Raw genomic sequence first — 15,619 nt, 5'->3', positions numbered from 1 at the left:
TAGAGCCCTCCTGGGCTCAATCTCCAAAACAACAACAACAAAAAAGATGGGCTATACATGTAGCTCATTGGTAGAGGGCTCATCTACCAATGAGCTACATGTATGAGTTCCTGTGTTTGATCCCCAACACTATAAAATAAGGCAACAAATGGCCTATTAGTATCCTCAACAATGCCATCAGTATATAAAAAGATCCTAAGCACTGTATGTTAAAATCCAGTCACCAGGGTATCTTTGCTCCCCATCCATTTCATTTTTGTCTTACAATTCCAATTGTTATTCCAATTTTGTATGTAAAAGTGATTGATAAATGGAAAAATAAATATTATTTTCTAAGAAAATGTATCTTATATCAAGTGAAAACACACTGGGGCTAGAAAGCTACCAAAAACCCAATAATCCATTAAAAATTCCTAACCTCATCAAAAGATCAAATAGTTCTATCTCATTAGAAAAGCTATCTCTATTGTTAATGATGCCAATAAATATTTAAACAATTTAACTCCTTGCTCTGAATCATACTTACTAAAACAATCTTACTTATTATGATTTGCTTCCTATGTAAGGTTTCTCATTAAAAAAAGAACACTCAACCATGCCAGTCTGGAGATAGTCCTACTTCTCCATCTATAACACACACACACACACACACACACACACACACACACACACACAAACACCAAATGGTATTTAGGGCTATTTTAAAATGTTCTTCTCAGCTCAATCTTTTGAATCCTAAGAAAAAATTTTCTATATTCTAATTTCATAGAGTGGCCAGGATGATGCATTTCCAAGAAAACCAGGAAACCATACTACTCACTATTAAATAACTTAAGCAAATTTCTTTTCAAAACACAATACTATTCTGTAACTTAAGTACAATCTATTCTTGGGTAATTTCTCCAAGTGACTCTTAAACATTGTTCAACAGAGAAATATCTTCTAAACTTTACATCCCAAACTTTAGGGTACTTAGTACATTGATAATTATGTTGGCTTTTTAAAAATTCCATTTAAAATCGTCCTTAAAAAAAAAAAAAACTCATATAATATAGGTATGTGTCTATTTACAGTATTTCATTAACACTAAGAAACTGCCAATAAATAAATAAATATATAAGAATAAGAAATTGTTATTTTAAACACCATTATTTTGTGTGCCAACAAAGACAATACTGCCAATTAATCTATGGCATAATATCTTATAACAAAGAATCTTTATATTCTTATTAAAAATAGGTATTTTAAACTTTTATCATCTATCTTGTTTTTTCTATGCCTTTCTATATACAAAATCGTTTTAACAATAAATTACAAAATATTTAAGACACTTTAGACAGCAATTTAACCTGAACACTTATTATATCAACAGTGTGCATAACCAACTGATGTAATGACAATCTGAGCAGCTATATCCAAGCAGACACTCATGCACTGCAATGACAACTTCTGTGACTGCCACCTGGCTGATAGCAATTACAAGCCACCATAAACTATAGGAAACATCCTGATTGTAGAGACATCAAATGTGAAAGATGTATATCTCAGAATCAATGCAATTCAGGTGATCGATAGTTCTTTAGAATATTGTACAACTATAAGGTTGTTAGCATAAATTTTAATTTTTACATCTCCCAATTTATACACATCGCTTCAGAAATCAAAATATTATAATAAAATAAAACAATTTAAAATGATATGAATATAACAATTGCTAAAGAATTGTTAGAAAAGAAAAAAAGGAATTAAACTGCCTTATTTTCTGCATATGAAAATGTAAGATTTCTTACCTGAATAATGATAAGGAGACAGATCCCAGCACCCATTTCCGCAGGGTCTCCGTACATTCCGGTCATGACATACACAATGGCTTGCCCAATGGTAATGATCATACCAAATACTGACAAAAATTGGGGGAAAAGGATTATAGGCTTACAACAAAGACAAAAAAAAAAGATTACAGAAAATATCTTTGCCCCAATCATTCCCAAATTTGGAAAAGGCTCTTTAATTGTATTAATGCTCACGTTTCTGGGCTCCATTGAACAGAGCTCTATCTTTGGGTGTATCTCCCACTTCAATGATTTTGGCTCCAGCTAACAACTGCATAATCAAACCAGATGTTACAATTGGGGAGATACCCAACTCCATTAAAGTTCCTATAAGGGAAAAGAGTAAACAATTTTTACTATATACAACACAGATTTAGAAGTCACCAAGTCCTAAATGGCATTTCTAGTGACACATATTTAAGTGTTAGCAAGCAAATTTTCATTCATTAAACAGTAATTGCTAAAAAAAAAAAAAAAAAGCTCTCATTTATTAACACAACACTGTATTGAATAAAAAAATTACTATAGTACCAAAAGAATGTTTATTTCTATAAACTCTAAATTTAAAATGTTGAAGAAATTCTTTTTAAAAAGAAATCTTCCAAGGGCCAGGACCATAATTAAGTGGTAAAAGTGTGGTCATCACCACCAATTAAGAAAAAAGAAATTCAAATTTAAAAACAAAACAAAACAAAAAAAAAAATCCTAAGATTTCTGTCCAAATAATTATTTTTAAAACTTAAAGCTTTTTTTATAACGTAAAACAAAAACTGCCTAACAAGCCCAAAAAATTACACACCTACTTAATAAAAGATGATATTGAAGAATATTTTGTAACTCTTCTAAGGTAAAATTTAAAATTACCTAGGAAGTAACCTAAACCATGCAGAATATTTAGTGACATAAATAATGTTCATGATATAATAGTGGTTAGAAAATAGTTAAGTATGGTTTGAGTGCATTTAAGTGGTAAATTAACTTTTTATTTTAATCTGATCATTTAGATATTTATTGTTGCTCTTCATCTCAGTGGGATTATGAATGATTTCTCCTCTTATACTTCTAAATCTTTTCTTTACAAAAAATATGTATTGCATTTATAGTGAAAATTAATAAAACTAAATATGTTAACTGTGCAGGGAGTTATGCAGAATAAGTAATTCACATGTTCACAACTTAGCCTTTCATGGGCCACTCTGTCACATCACTCTCTTAAATCCTGGCTTTCATAAATGCCAAAAAGTATCCTGTAATATGCAAAAACATTCTATTGAAAGAAGATTTTTTTAATTAAATGTATTTTAGGGGAGAATTCTTGATGTCTTATCAGCTACCCCAACAAAGATAAAGACTTTTTATTGTTAAAGGCTTAGAGAGAAACTGCTTTTCAAGTCGAATCACCAAAATTTATATAAAACTATCAAATAGATCTATCCTAGAAAGAGACTAAATCAAGCTTTTATGAAAATCTCACACAGGAAATATGGCACTTTAAATCAGAAGAGAAAAGAAAGATAAAAAGACCTGGGCAAATGATTGGTCATTTACCGACAATTATACCTAGATTCCTTACCTCATTACCTGTATCAAAATAAATGCTGGATATATGGAAAACTTAAATACAAAAGACAAACAACAAAAGAACCAGAGGAAATACAAGTAAGTATGCTCATAATACAGAAAAGAAAAGGCCTTATTAACCATGACAAAAAATCCTAGAAACCATATCGGAAAAGGTGGAAAGGGCTGGGGATGTAGTTCAGTGGTAGAGCACTGCCTAAACTGTGTGAGGCCCTTGGTTCTATTCCCAGCATCACCAAAAAAAAAAAAAAAAAAAAAAAGAGAGAGAGAGAAAGATGGAAGCTATGATTAAATACAACTATGAAGACCTCCATGCAGCGTCACATAGTTAAAAGAAAAATATTCAAGCCAGGTGTGGTAGCACACGCCTATAATCCCAGTGGTTCTGGAGGCTGAGGCAGGAGGATTGGGAGTTCAAAGCCAGCCTCAGCAACTTCGAGGCACTAAGCAACTCAGAGAGACCAGACAGGGTCTAAATAAAATACAAAATAGGGCTGGGGATGTGGCTCAGTGGTCAAGTCCTCCTTAGTTCAATCTCTGGTACCCCCCTAAAAAAAATAAATATTCAAACACAAATATGACAATGAGTTTCTATCTCTAACATGCAAAGTGCTCTAACAAATCAATTAAAAAGTGAACAAATCAATTTTTAAAAAGAAATGGATACCGAGCACAGTGCAATCCCACTCAGACTAAGACTCTAATAATATCCACTGTTAGAAGATAATTGGTAATTATCATATATTGTTGATAAGAGTATAAAATAATATAACCTTTGTGTGGGTCAGAAATGTGGTGGTACTGGGGAATGAACCCAGAGCCTCACACATGCTAAGAAAATGCTCTGCCACTGAGCTACATCCCCAGTCCCACCCTTCTGGAAGATAATTTATCTAGTGATAATTTAAGCATACGTATCTTGTGACCAAACAGTTTAACTTTCTAGAAATTAATTATATTAAAACATTACAGGTATGTTGGGCATGGTGGTGCACGCCTATAATCCCAGCAGCTTGGGAGGCTGAAGCAGGAGGATCACAAGTTCAAAGTCAGCCTCAGCAACTTAGCAAGGCCCTAAGAAACCCTGTCTTTGGCGGGGCGGGGGGGGGGGGGGTTATGGCTCAGCGGTAGAGCGCTCGCCTTGCAGGTGCAAGGCCCTGGGTTCGATCCTCAGCACCACATATAAATAAATAAAAGTTAAAAAAATAAAGAAAGAAACCCTGTCTCAAAATAAAAAAGTAAAAAGGGCTGGATGTGGCCCTGTGGTTGAATACCCTTGGGGGTTCCAGAACTAGCAGCATAGCTCAGTAGTAGAGCACTTGGTTAGCATGCATGAGGCCTTGATTTAGATCCCCTACACTGCAAACAAATAAATAAATAAAGTTACCGAAGCATACATACAACCTTCACTGTAGCACTGTTTATCATATAAAACTGAGGGGAGAATAAACTAAATGCATGATGAAAGACCCCAAACATTTCCTATAACACATAAAACACACTCCTTACTAGTCTCCAAGCCCTTCATGATCTGATTCTCAAAACACATCTGCAACATCCTGTCCTACCGTTCTTCCCCCACCTTTCTTTTTAAGCTACACTGACCCCTCAACGTTCTTTGAACACATCAAGCAAACTCTCACCTCACAGCCTATGCACTTGCTCTTCCCTAGTAAGTATTCACATGGACTTTTCTCTCACTTAGTGCTGATCTCTGTCCGAATGTTATCATCCTAAAGCATCTGTCGCCACCCAATATGCTTCATGTAGAATCTAGAACCCCAAATAGAAAATATAAAACTCTGACAACTGGGACATCATCTTGTTCACTCTCTATTCTCAGCATCTAACACAAAGCTTGGTACACAGTAAAAACTCAATAAATAATTACTGAATAAATAATTAAATAAATCATAGCCTATCCTTATAATGGGATAGTACATGGCCACTGAATGAAGTCTCTCATCTGAGATATTAAATAAAGCAAGTAAAAACATACAGTGTATCATATTTTTTACTTGAAGCATATATACATTTATATATATGAAGGAATACACAAAGAAGTCTGGATTAACATTCACCAACCTATCGACTTCCCACAAGCTCTCAATCACAAGTGCAACTTTCATCTTTAGCTTCATATAAATCTGTATATAAATGTCAGTGGATTTAAGCCAGGCACAATGGCACACACCTGTCATCCCAGCTACTCAGGAGGTTGAGAGAGGAGGACTCCAAGTTTGAGGTCAGCTGGGGCAACTTAGCAAGAGCCTGTCTCAAAATTTTAAAAGGCTGGGAATATAACTAAATGATAGAGTGTTCACCTAGAATGCATAGGAACACAGGCAAATTTCCAGTACTCCAAAATTAAACAAAAAAAAAGATGGTGCTTTTAGAAAAAAATAAACTGGCTGGGTGTGGTGACACATGTCTATAATCCCAGCGACTCAAGCAGCTAAGGCAGAAGGATCACAAGTTTGAAGCCAGTTTGGGCAACTTGGTGAGGCCCTATCTTAAAATAAAAAATAAAAAGGATTGGGGATATATAGTTCAGTGGCAGAGTGCCCCAGGTTCAATCCTCAGTACTATAATAATAATAAATAATAATTAATTATTAGTATTATTTAAAAAACAATATTAATTTTATATTCTGAAACACACATACCGGCTACTTAAACAAGTGCTTTAAAAGAAAAATACAAGCAATCATTATTCCTGAAATGCAAGAAATCTCATGATCCAGGCCCTACCTCATTAGCCTCACTGACCAGCATCCATCACTCGCCACTTCACAGATTATATCATGCTGTCTTATACTTGTGGGCTTTAGTTCAGACTTTCTCTTACTGTTCTAAAGACTAAACTCCAATTCAAATGCATTATCTCCTCTCTGAAACTGCAGATCAGAGGTTTCTAGTCTGTGAAAAACCCAAAGACAAATTTCTCTCTTATTACAACAAATACATGGTAGTGTCACTATTTACATGTTGGTTTCTTCTCCTAGACCATGAATTTCTGATCTCATATCCTCTCCCTCCCTATAAACATTGAAAAATAATTGTTAATGCATGTGTGCATAACTATTTGATGTCACTAGTAATCTAGTGATAAAAAGAAAAGAACTACATACCTCTATTGGATGCAAGAATAACTCTCATCCAGTAGAAAGGATCTGCAGAATCTGATGACATGATTCCAAACAGTGGTATCTAAAAATATTGCACAAAATATTTTATGAAAATGTATTATAGGGCTAGGGTTGTGGCTCAGTGGCAGAGCGTTTGCCTAGCATGTGTGAGGCACTGGGTTCAATTCTCAGCACCACATATGAATAAATGAATAAAATAAAGGTTCATCAATATCTAAAAATAAATTTTTAAATGTATTATATAAATTAACTTTGCATTTAATTTATAATGCATTCACTTAATATTTGCAATACTTTATTTGTGGTGCTGGAGATTGAACCAGGGCCTCACACTTACTAGACAAATACTGAGCTACATCCCTAGTTCTTTTTAGGTAGAGAAGGTCTTGCTAAATTGTGAGGCTGGCCTAGAACTTATAACCCTCCTGCTTCTGCCTCCCAAGTAGCTGAGATTATAGGTATGAGCCATCATGCCTGCAATGAATCTTTAAAAAAGACGACTCTTATGTTCTGTAACAAAACAAGCATATTTTTAAGGGTAAGAGTCTTAAAACAGTTGGTTGCATTTCACTAGTAAACACACCTGCCAATACTGACGGTGTGCAACAATGCAAATATAATTAACACTATTAAACTACATACCTAAAATTGGCTAAGATGGTAAAATTTGTTATATTTTTTGTTACTATTTTAAAAAAAGAAATACTCTCAAGGCTGGGATTGTGGCTCAGAGGTGGAACACTCACCTAGCATGCATGAGGTACTGGGTTCGATCCTCAGCACCATATTAAAATAAAATATTGTGTCCACTTATAATTTTAAAATAAATATTTTTGTTTAAAGAAATACTCTCAGCTGGGCATGGTGGCACATGCCTGTAATCCCAGAGGCTCAGGAGGCTGAGACAGGAGGATTGTGAGTTCAAAGCCAGCTTCAGCAACAGCAAGGTGCTAAGCAATACAGTGAGACCCTGTCTCTAAATAAAATACAAAATAGGGATGGGAATGTGGCTCAGTAGTCGAGTGCCCCTGAGTTTAATCCCTAGTACAAAAAGAACAGAATTACTCTCATCAGATTATAAGATATGATATCTGCCTAGTCATAGAATAATTTTACAAAAGTTTTATACTAATCAACCAAGATCACATTCATAGTTATAAAACTGAAGATTACATACACAGTGGAATATTACATAGTCGCTAAAAATTATAATTATGAAATTGTAATAACGTGAGGAAGAACTTATAACAGTACATATAAAACAGCTCTCAAGCCAGGCACAGTGGCACACACGTGTAATCCCAATAGCTGGGGAGGCTAAGACAAGAGGATCATGAGTTCAAAGCAAGCCTCAGCAACTTAGTGAGGCCATAAGCAACTCAGTGAGACCCTGTCTATAAATAAACTTTTTTTTTTAAGGACTGGGGATATGATTCAATGGTTAAGCGCCCCTGGGTTCAATCCCTGGAACTAAAAAAAAAGTTCTCAAACTAGTTTACTCTTGCCTTCCAGGAGATATTTGGCAATGTCTAGAGATATCTTTGGTTGTCATAACTTGGCAGAGGTGATATTAACAGCATCTGTGGGTAGAGGCCAGCAATGATTCCAAGAATTCTACACTACACAGGAAAGCCGTCCCCTGACAGCAATTATCCTGCCTAAAATTCAGAAGTGCCATTGTTAAGAAACTCTGTTACAAAAACAAAAGTAAAGGGGCTGGGGATGTAGCTCAGTGGTAGAAGGTACTGCTCAGCATGTGCCAGACCTGGTTTTAAGTCCCAGCACTGCAAAAATAAACAAGTAAAAACAAAGATTCAAACCATATAAATTAGGGCAGGGGTTGTGGCTCAGTGGTAGATCGATTGCCTAGCATATGTGAGGCACTGGGTTCAATTCTCAGCACCACATATAAACAAATAACAAATAAAAGTCCATCAAGAACTAATAAAATATTTTTTAACTGTATAAATTAAAAAGTTATTTAAAAAGTTGAACACTCCCCGTATGGGCCACCAAAACAAAACAAAGTTGAACAATATAAAAAACATATAGAAAATAAAACTAGGAGTAGCTTTTAAAAATCTTAAATAGTGATTATCTCTAGCGAGTAGGATTATATTGACTTTTTCTTCCTTATTCAAATAGTGATTACCTCTAGCTAGTAGGATTATATTGATTTTTTTCTTCCTTATTCTTTTTAGCAATTATCAAATTATTTTATGATACTTATTAATTTTTAATCAGGACAAAACAAAACACCTGAACTATAGATTGCTTTCTATCATGTGACTCATGTTTAGAATTCAGCCTTTAGTCATATCCCTTCTCATCCACAAGAAGATCAGGCAAAGAAAAATACATTGCTAATTTCAAAAAGTTCTCTATATGAAACTTGATTTTTTAAAAAGTTTCAAAAGATGCTACCAGTGATTTTACTTATTTGCTTACTTATTTATTGACCCAGGATTTGGCTATGTTACTGGCCTCAAACTCATGGCCTCAAGTGATCCTCAACCTCCTGAGTAGCTGGGAATATAGGCATGTACCACTGCACACAGTTCCAGCAATTTTAAACAAACTAGACTTTTTTACTGTTCAAATTTATTATCTAGGTAACAAAATGAGTGAAGTGTGAAGCATGGGTATTTCATGTATACCCTGTAGCTGTAGAAAACTTTTCAGTTAAGGTGAGGGATGAGGAATAAGGACAGTCTATATCAAAGTATAATGCTAACTAGTAAAGAAGTTAGTTGGTCCAATTATATTCCTTAATAGATATCCATTACCTCCATGGTTAGCTGCTTTGTGGGAAACTGAACAAGAAAAAGTCAACCAACTTCCCCTAAGCAATGGTCTTTTCTGTAGTCACTAGGATTATTAAATTTGGTTCTAATTTTATTTCCCCATAAATTCCAAAGCTACAGGATCATATAGAACAGTTGGGCAGAATACAGAGCTATTTTCTATTACTATGTCATAGTTGAAGAGTTCCAAACTTTTCATATATAATCAGTTTCAATTTGTTAAAAAAAAAAATATAAGCAGGAGGCCAATTAGCCAGGGGTGTTTCCACACTGGGAACTTCAGGAAGGCAAAATGAAACGGAATTTAAAGGCATTCCTTGTGATTAATTTTGGAATCAAGGCATCAACCAATCATAGTCAAATAGTCATTGGTTCTATAGAGACCACCCACTGGACCATATAGAAATAAGGCAAACAGCTAGCCATAGCCAACCAAGTAATTTCTTTACTTCTATGTTCAACCTATAAGAGCTCACTACCCATGCCTCTGGAGCAGAGCTCTCTATACTTCTTCTACTGTTGAGTGAAGCCAGCCAGATACATGATTCCTTTAATGCTCAGTTAAACTGTTACATTTATTTTGTCTAATAACAAACTTGGTAAAATACAGTGTACTATTTTGGAGAAACTAAGCAGTCCATGCTCTAATGGAAACATGAGTTGATCAAGTGAAAAAATAAAAAATAAGCATTAGGGATTTTCAAAGGTACTAGGAACTGAAAACCAAATAAGATAGGTCTGTGTTAAGATGGAAAGTTGCAATCACATTACAGAAATTTCCTCCTCTGGCACATAACAAAGCACATTTTAAAAAACAGTTAAAATTATAACAAGAATGAAAGAAAACTAACAAAAAAGCAAAAAGAATCTGGACAGGATCCAAACAAGAAAAAGGATTATAAATCTAAAGGACTGGTGATAGTGAGGAGAAAACACCAGACATCTGAGCATCCAGTACAAAGGTACTCCTAACCATCACAATGGGAAGTTAATAGAATCCTCTGAATTCCCACCAACATTCCAACTATACAGATATCCTTATCTTGTTCCCTCCTTTGGTTAAGAGGAAGTAAAAATAGCTGCTGGGGAAAAAAAAAAAAAAAGAATGAAAGAAAAGTGAGTAATGTGGCTGATCCTGTAGTATGGAATTAAAGATTATGGGACTGCCCTAAACCGGAACTCAGGAATTACCTGGAGCCTGGAATGGAATACAGTTTTCAGCTCAGGTGATGAGAATCCTCTCAAGATAGTTAACAAAAATTTAATAAGAAAGCAGAGTCCTGGTAGAAATTAATGCACTTAGCTTAACTCATTTCCTATCACTTCCTTAAACTGAAGAAAACTAGCTTGAAGCTGTTTGAGATTCACTGGAAAGAGAATTAAGAAATCACCCACACTGGGCAGATCTGTCTAAGCATTAGACAAAAAGAAACATCTTAGCAACTATGTAAACACAAAAAAATAAAGTAATATAAAATGTATAAATTAATTACAAAGAAGGTACTGAGAAATGTCTTGAGTACTGCATACTGAACCAACCAACGGTGCTCTACCACTGAAACTACAGTTCTGAGACACAGTCTCACTAAGTTGCCAAGGCTGGCCTTGAATTTACAATCCTCCTGCCTCAGTCTCCTGTATTTTTGTGATTACAGGAATGCACAATGGTGCCAACGTCATTCTTTTCTAGTGAGAAGTGTTACTTTTTCCTTTGAGTTGTTTTTTTCTTCCTGGGTTCTGTGGCTGCGAAGTCCAAAACATTTGCTCTCTGGGATTTCACAGATAAGTCTGTTGACCTCTGAATAAAAAGATTCAGTATCAAGATGATAATTCTCTTAAATTAACCTATAAACTCAAAGCAATACAAATCATAATCCCAGCAGCTTTCTTGTAGAAAATGAAAAGCTAATTTAAAAAACATATTTGAAAGCCAGGCATGGTGGCACATGCTTGTAATCCCAGAGGCTCAGGAGGCTGAGGCAGGAGGACCTCAAGTTCAAAGCCAGCCTTAACAAAAGCAAGGTACTAAGCAATTCAGTGAGACCTTGTCTCTAAAGAAAATACAAAATAGGGCTGGGAATGTAACTTTGTGGTCAAGTGTCCCTAAATTCAATCCCTGGTACCCAACCCCCCAAAAAAGGTATATGAAAATATGAGGGACCCAAAATAGCCAAAATAATTTTGAAAAAGAACTAAGTTGGGGAACTTTTACAAACTGATTGCAAGACTTCCTATGAAATTACAGTAATTAAAACAGTGTTATGGTTTGGATATGAGGTATCCCCCAACAGCTCATGTACGAGACAATACAAGAAGATTTCAAGGAGAAATGATTGGGTTGTAAGAGTCTTAACCCAATCAGTGATTTAATCCCCTGACAGGGTTTAACTGAGTGGTAATTGAAGTGGTAGGGTGTGGCTGGAGAAGGCAAAAATTGGGGCATGGCTTTGGGTATATATTTTTATCTGGTGAGTGAAGTCTTCTCTTTCTCTCTGTGCTTTCTGATCATGATGTGAGCTGCTTCCATCCACCACACTCCCTAGACATGATGTTCAGCCTTGCCTTGAGCCCCAAGGAATGGAGCCAGCTTACTATGGATGAAGACCTCTGAAACCATAAGCCCTCAAATATAGTTGTGCTGGTTGGGTCATTTAGTGACAGCAGTAAAAAAGCCAACTAAAACAAAAAGTGGTTTAGTATTAATGATAGACATAATGATGAATGCAAGAGAGTAGAGAAAAAGAATCATGCTATGTGATGACTTTATTTTCAACAAAAATGCCAACACAATTCAATGTGGGTATTTTTCAACAAATTTTTCCAGAAATGGATATCCATGTAAAAAGAATAGACTCCTACCTCATGCCAAACCCAACTATCAATTTGAAACAGATAATAGACACAGCTAAAACTAAAATATTTAGAAAAATACATGAAAAATTATCCATGACCTTAAATATGTGAAAAAAATTATTAGTTATGAAATCAAAACCAGGAATGACCAAAGAAAAAGATAAGACTGCAGCGTAGTTCAGTGGTAAAGTACATGCCCAGCCCTGAGTTTAATCCTCAGCACCATAAAACAAAACAAAATAACAAAGAAAAAATAAAATAAACTGAACTTCATCAAAACTAAAACTTTCTGTTCACCAAAAGACATTGCTAAGAATATGAAAATATAGTCAGGCAGGGGTTGGGGATGTGGCTCAAGCAGTAGTGCGCTCGCCTGGCATGCGTGAGGCCCAGGTTCGATCCTCAACACCACATACAAAGATGTTGTGTCTGCCGAAAACTAAAAAATTAATATTAAAATTTTCTCTCTCTTTAAAAAAAAAAAAAAATATATATATATATATATATATATATATATTACACACACACACACATATATATATATATATAGTCAGGCAATATGGTGCACACATGTTATTCCAGCCACTGGGTGGGCTGCGGCAGGATTGCAAGTTCGAGACTACCCTCAGCAACTTAATGAGACCCTGTCTTACTGTTTATTAAAAAAAAAAAAAAATGAGTGGGGCTCAGTGGTAAAGCACCCCAGGTTTAATCCCTAGTACCATAAAAAATAAATAAGGGCTATGGGTGTTGTTCTCTGGTAGACTCTTGCCCAGTATGTGGAGTTCCTGGTTGGACCCCCAGTATAGCAGGGGGAAAAAAAAGAAGTATCATCATTGGACTTACCCTTCTTTCTTTTTCTTTTTTGGTTATGATAGGGATTGAACCCAGGGCGTCATGCTACGCAAGCATCTTACCACTGAGCTGCATTTCCAAGCTGGGGTTTATTAATTATTTTAATATTTATTTTTATATATCTTTATTTTATTTTATTTTAGAGAGAGAGAGGTATACAGAGGTAGAAAGAGAGAGAATTTTTTTTTTTAATATTTATTTTTTAGTTATAGGCGGGCACAACATCTTTGTTTGTATGTGGTGCTGAGGATCGAACCCGGGCCGCACGCATGCCAGGCGAGCGCGCTACCGCTTGAGCCACATCCCCAGCCCTCTTTATTTTATTTTTATGTGGTACTGAAGATCAAACCCAGTGTCTCATACATGGTAGGCAAGTGCTGTATCTCTGAGCCACAATCCCAGGCCCTTACTAATTTTAAAACAGTAGATATACCAAGGTTCTAAAAAATCTGTTTTAATGGAATATTTAAATTAATATACGCTATTCACAACATGAAAAAAGTAAACTGGAAAAATATTACAATATGTTGCTTTTACATACAAAAAGGTATCCAAATCAATAAGGAAAAAAGTGTCTTTAAGAAAAAAATGGGCAAAAGCCATGATCTGAAAACAAAAAAAAAACGAAAAGAAAAATTGTTCAAACTCACAAGTAAACCAAAATAATACTCAGAATAAGACAATCAATTTCGGGCCAGATGTGATGGCACAATCTATAATCCTGTTACTCCTAGGAGACTCAGGCAGGAGGATCATAAGCCAGCCTGGGCCACATAAGGAGACCTTGTCTAAGAAAGAAAGAAATATCACCACTTTCATAATCAAAATCATTCAGATTAGGGCTACAGGAATAGCTCAGTGGTACAGAATTTCTCTAGCACTCTTGAGATTCGGATTTAATCCCCAGCACCATATACACACAAGTAACAACAATAATAATAATTCAGATAAAAAGGAATAACAATGCTTAATATAATTCAGTATATTTATTATTTTAACTAAAACATGTTTCTCAAACCTAATCAAGACCTTAGAACAATAGTACAGACACTCATTTAATATTATGATTGGTTACATACCTGACAACATACTAAGAAAATGAAGAGAGTTATAGCAGTCCATAATACCTTCTCTCTAAACTGGATCTGTACAACAAAAACCAAAGAATGATTAATCCAAGCCAAGAATACCAAATTTAAAATAAAAATCTTTTTAAAAAACAATCAACATTCCATGCCATGACATGTTTTATTATTTACTGTTGAAATTCCCTTTCACCCTAGTTTGTAGCAAGTAAAATAAACAGCTAAACTTCTCAAACACTGTTATCTACTTTTCAAAAAGAAGAGTTAAATATAAGCAGTTTTCACATGCACTGTACCATGATAAATGAAACTGAAAAGGTGGCAAAGCAAAACACAGGCTGCCAACGTATAGACTTCAGTTAACACTGTGCCATGCACACCTAGGACTACCTATGATGCTTTACAGCTTTACAATATTAAATAGGTCGTCTTAGAAATATTCTAAAAACCGCAAAAAGCTAGGGTTTCTTGGGATATTAAATACAGCTGGAATGACTATTTTTACTATCTCAAATCATTAAAACACAAATATACTTCTAAATAAAACAGTAAGTTTAACAAAAATTTTACCTATCTCTTTCTCCAGTCCTATGCCTGCTAGTTTTATAAGAAACTGAAAGTTCAGGGGCTGTGATTCTAGCTCAGTGGTAAAGCGCATGCCTAGCATGTATGAGGCACTGGGTTCAATCCTCAGCACCACATAAAAATAAATAAAAGTTCAGAAGAGGAACATATGGGAACTGGCCAGTTTGGAACTAACAGTATTTCTGGAATTTAGCTCCAAAAGTGCACAATGATGAAAAATGATCCAATTCAATTACTGTATCTTCTCACTGCATTCCTATGTTTTTTCTCTCCAATGAATAAATCAACACATGGCAGGTATATACTTGCACAATTATAATTCGTTTATGGAAAACAGTTGTATTCATCAAAACCTACCCCAGCAGTCTGGGCCATTTATTCCAGCAGATCACATCATTAGCAAGCATAATCTATACCCTATACTAAAGGAATTATAAAGGATTACCAAGGACAGGAGAATACTGTTTGTTAACTAACATGTCAAAGACACGCTTGGGAAAAAAAAAAGACACACTTGGCTTAGAAATGTTAAAACTTAAATAGTCATTTTTGAAAGCATGAGGAAACTGTCTACACTTTAGCAGACCTATACTAGTTTTATTCATTTTCTGTCTCTTTCATGGAGGATAAGCAAGATATATTTTTCCAACTTCAACCAGAAAAGGACTGGGGAAATAAATCAATCTTATTGGTTTAATAAGATAATTCATTTAGCTAACCAGGATATTACTAAAGTATTTTACTTACTTTCCTTTCAGGTTTCTGTATTTCTGGTAGAACTGCACAGAAAGGCTTGATAACTTCTAAAAATTTGACTGTAAAAAAATTTAAAAAAAAGTCTCTATTATAAAGTTTTTTTTAAAATGTATCTTTTTG

The 15,619-nt window shown here is 34.9% G+C and overlaps 1 protein-coding gene across 2 annotated transcripts in view; it reads right to left on the bottom strand.

Annotated features, from left to right (window-relative positions):
- The window catches only part of Sec61a2 (SEC61 translocon subunit alpha 2), a 29,709-nt gene that overhangs the window by 11,202 nt on the left and 2,888 nt on the right, over nucleotides 1-15,619 (bottom strand). Inside the window, exons 2-6 of one of the 2 annotated variants that reach the window (XM_076831493.2) lie at nucleotides 15,491-15,558; nucleotides 14,153-14,218; nucleotides 6,544-6,622; nucleotides 2,028-2,159; nucleotides 1,791-1,900 (exon numbers count right to left, since the gene is read on the bottom strand). In XM_076831493.2, coding sequence (XP_076687608.1) covers nucleotides 1,791-1,900; nucleotides 2,028-2,159; nucleotides 6,544-6,622; nucleotides 14,153-14,218; nucleotides 15,491-15,558 — 455 coding nt within the window. The remainder of the gene's footprint in view (nucleotides 1-1,790; nucleotides 1,901-2,027; nucleotides 2,160-6,543; nucleotides 6,623-14,152; nucleotides 14,219-15,490; nucleotides 15,559-15,619) is intronic. The other variant, XM_076831494.1, reaches the window with a different exon arrangement.

Source organism: Callospermophilus lateralis, chromosome 13 (assembly GCF_048772815.1).
Source record: "Callospermophilus lateralis isolate mCalLat2 chromosome 13, mCalLat2.hap1, whole genome shotgun sequence".
Classification (NCBI taxonomy): domain Eukaryota; kingdom Metazoa; phylum Chordata; class Mammalia; order Rodentia; family Sciuridae; genus Callospermophilus; species Callospermophilus lateralis.
Note: the sequence above shows the minus strand (reverse complement) of the source record. Positions and strands in the feature narration are given on the sequence as shown.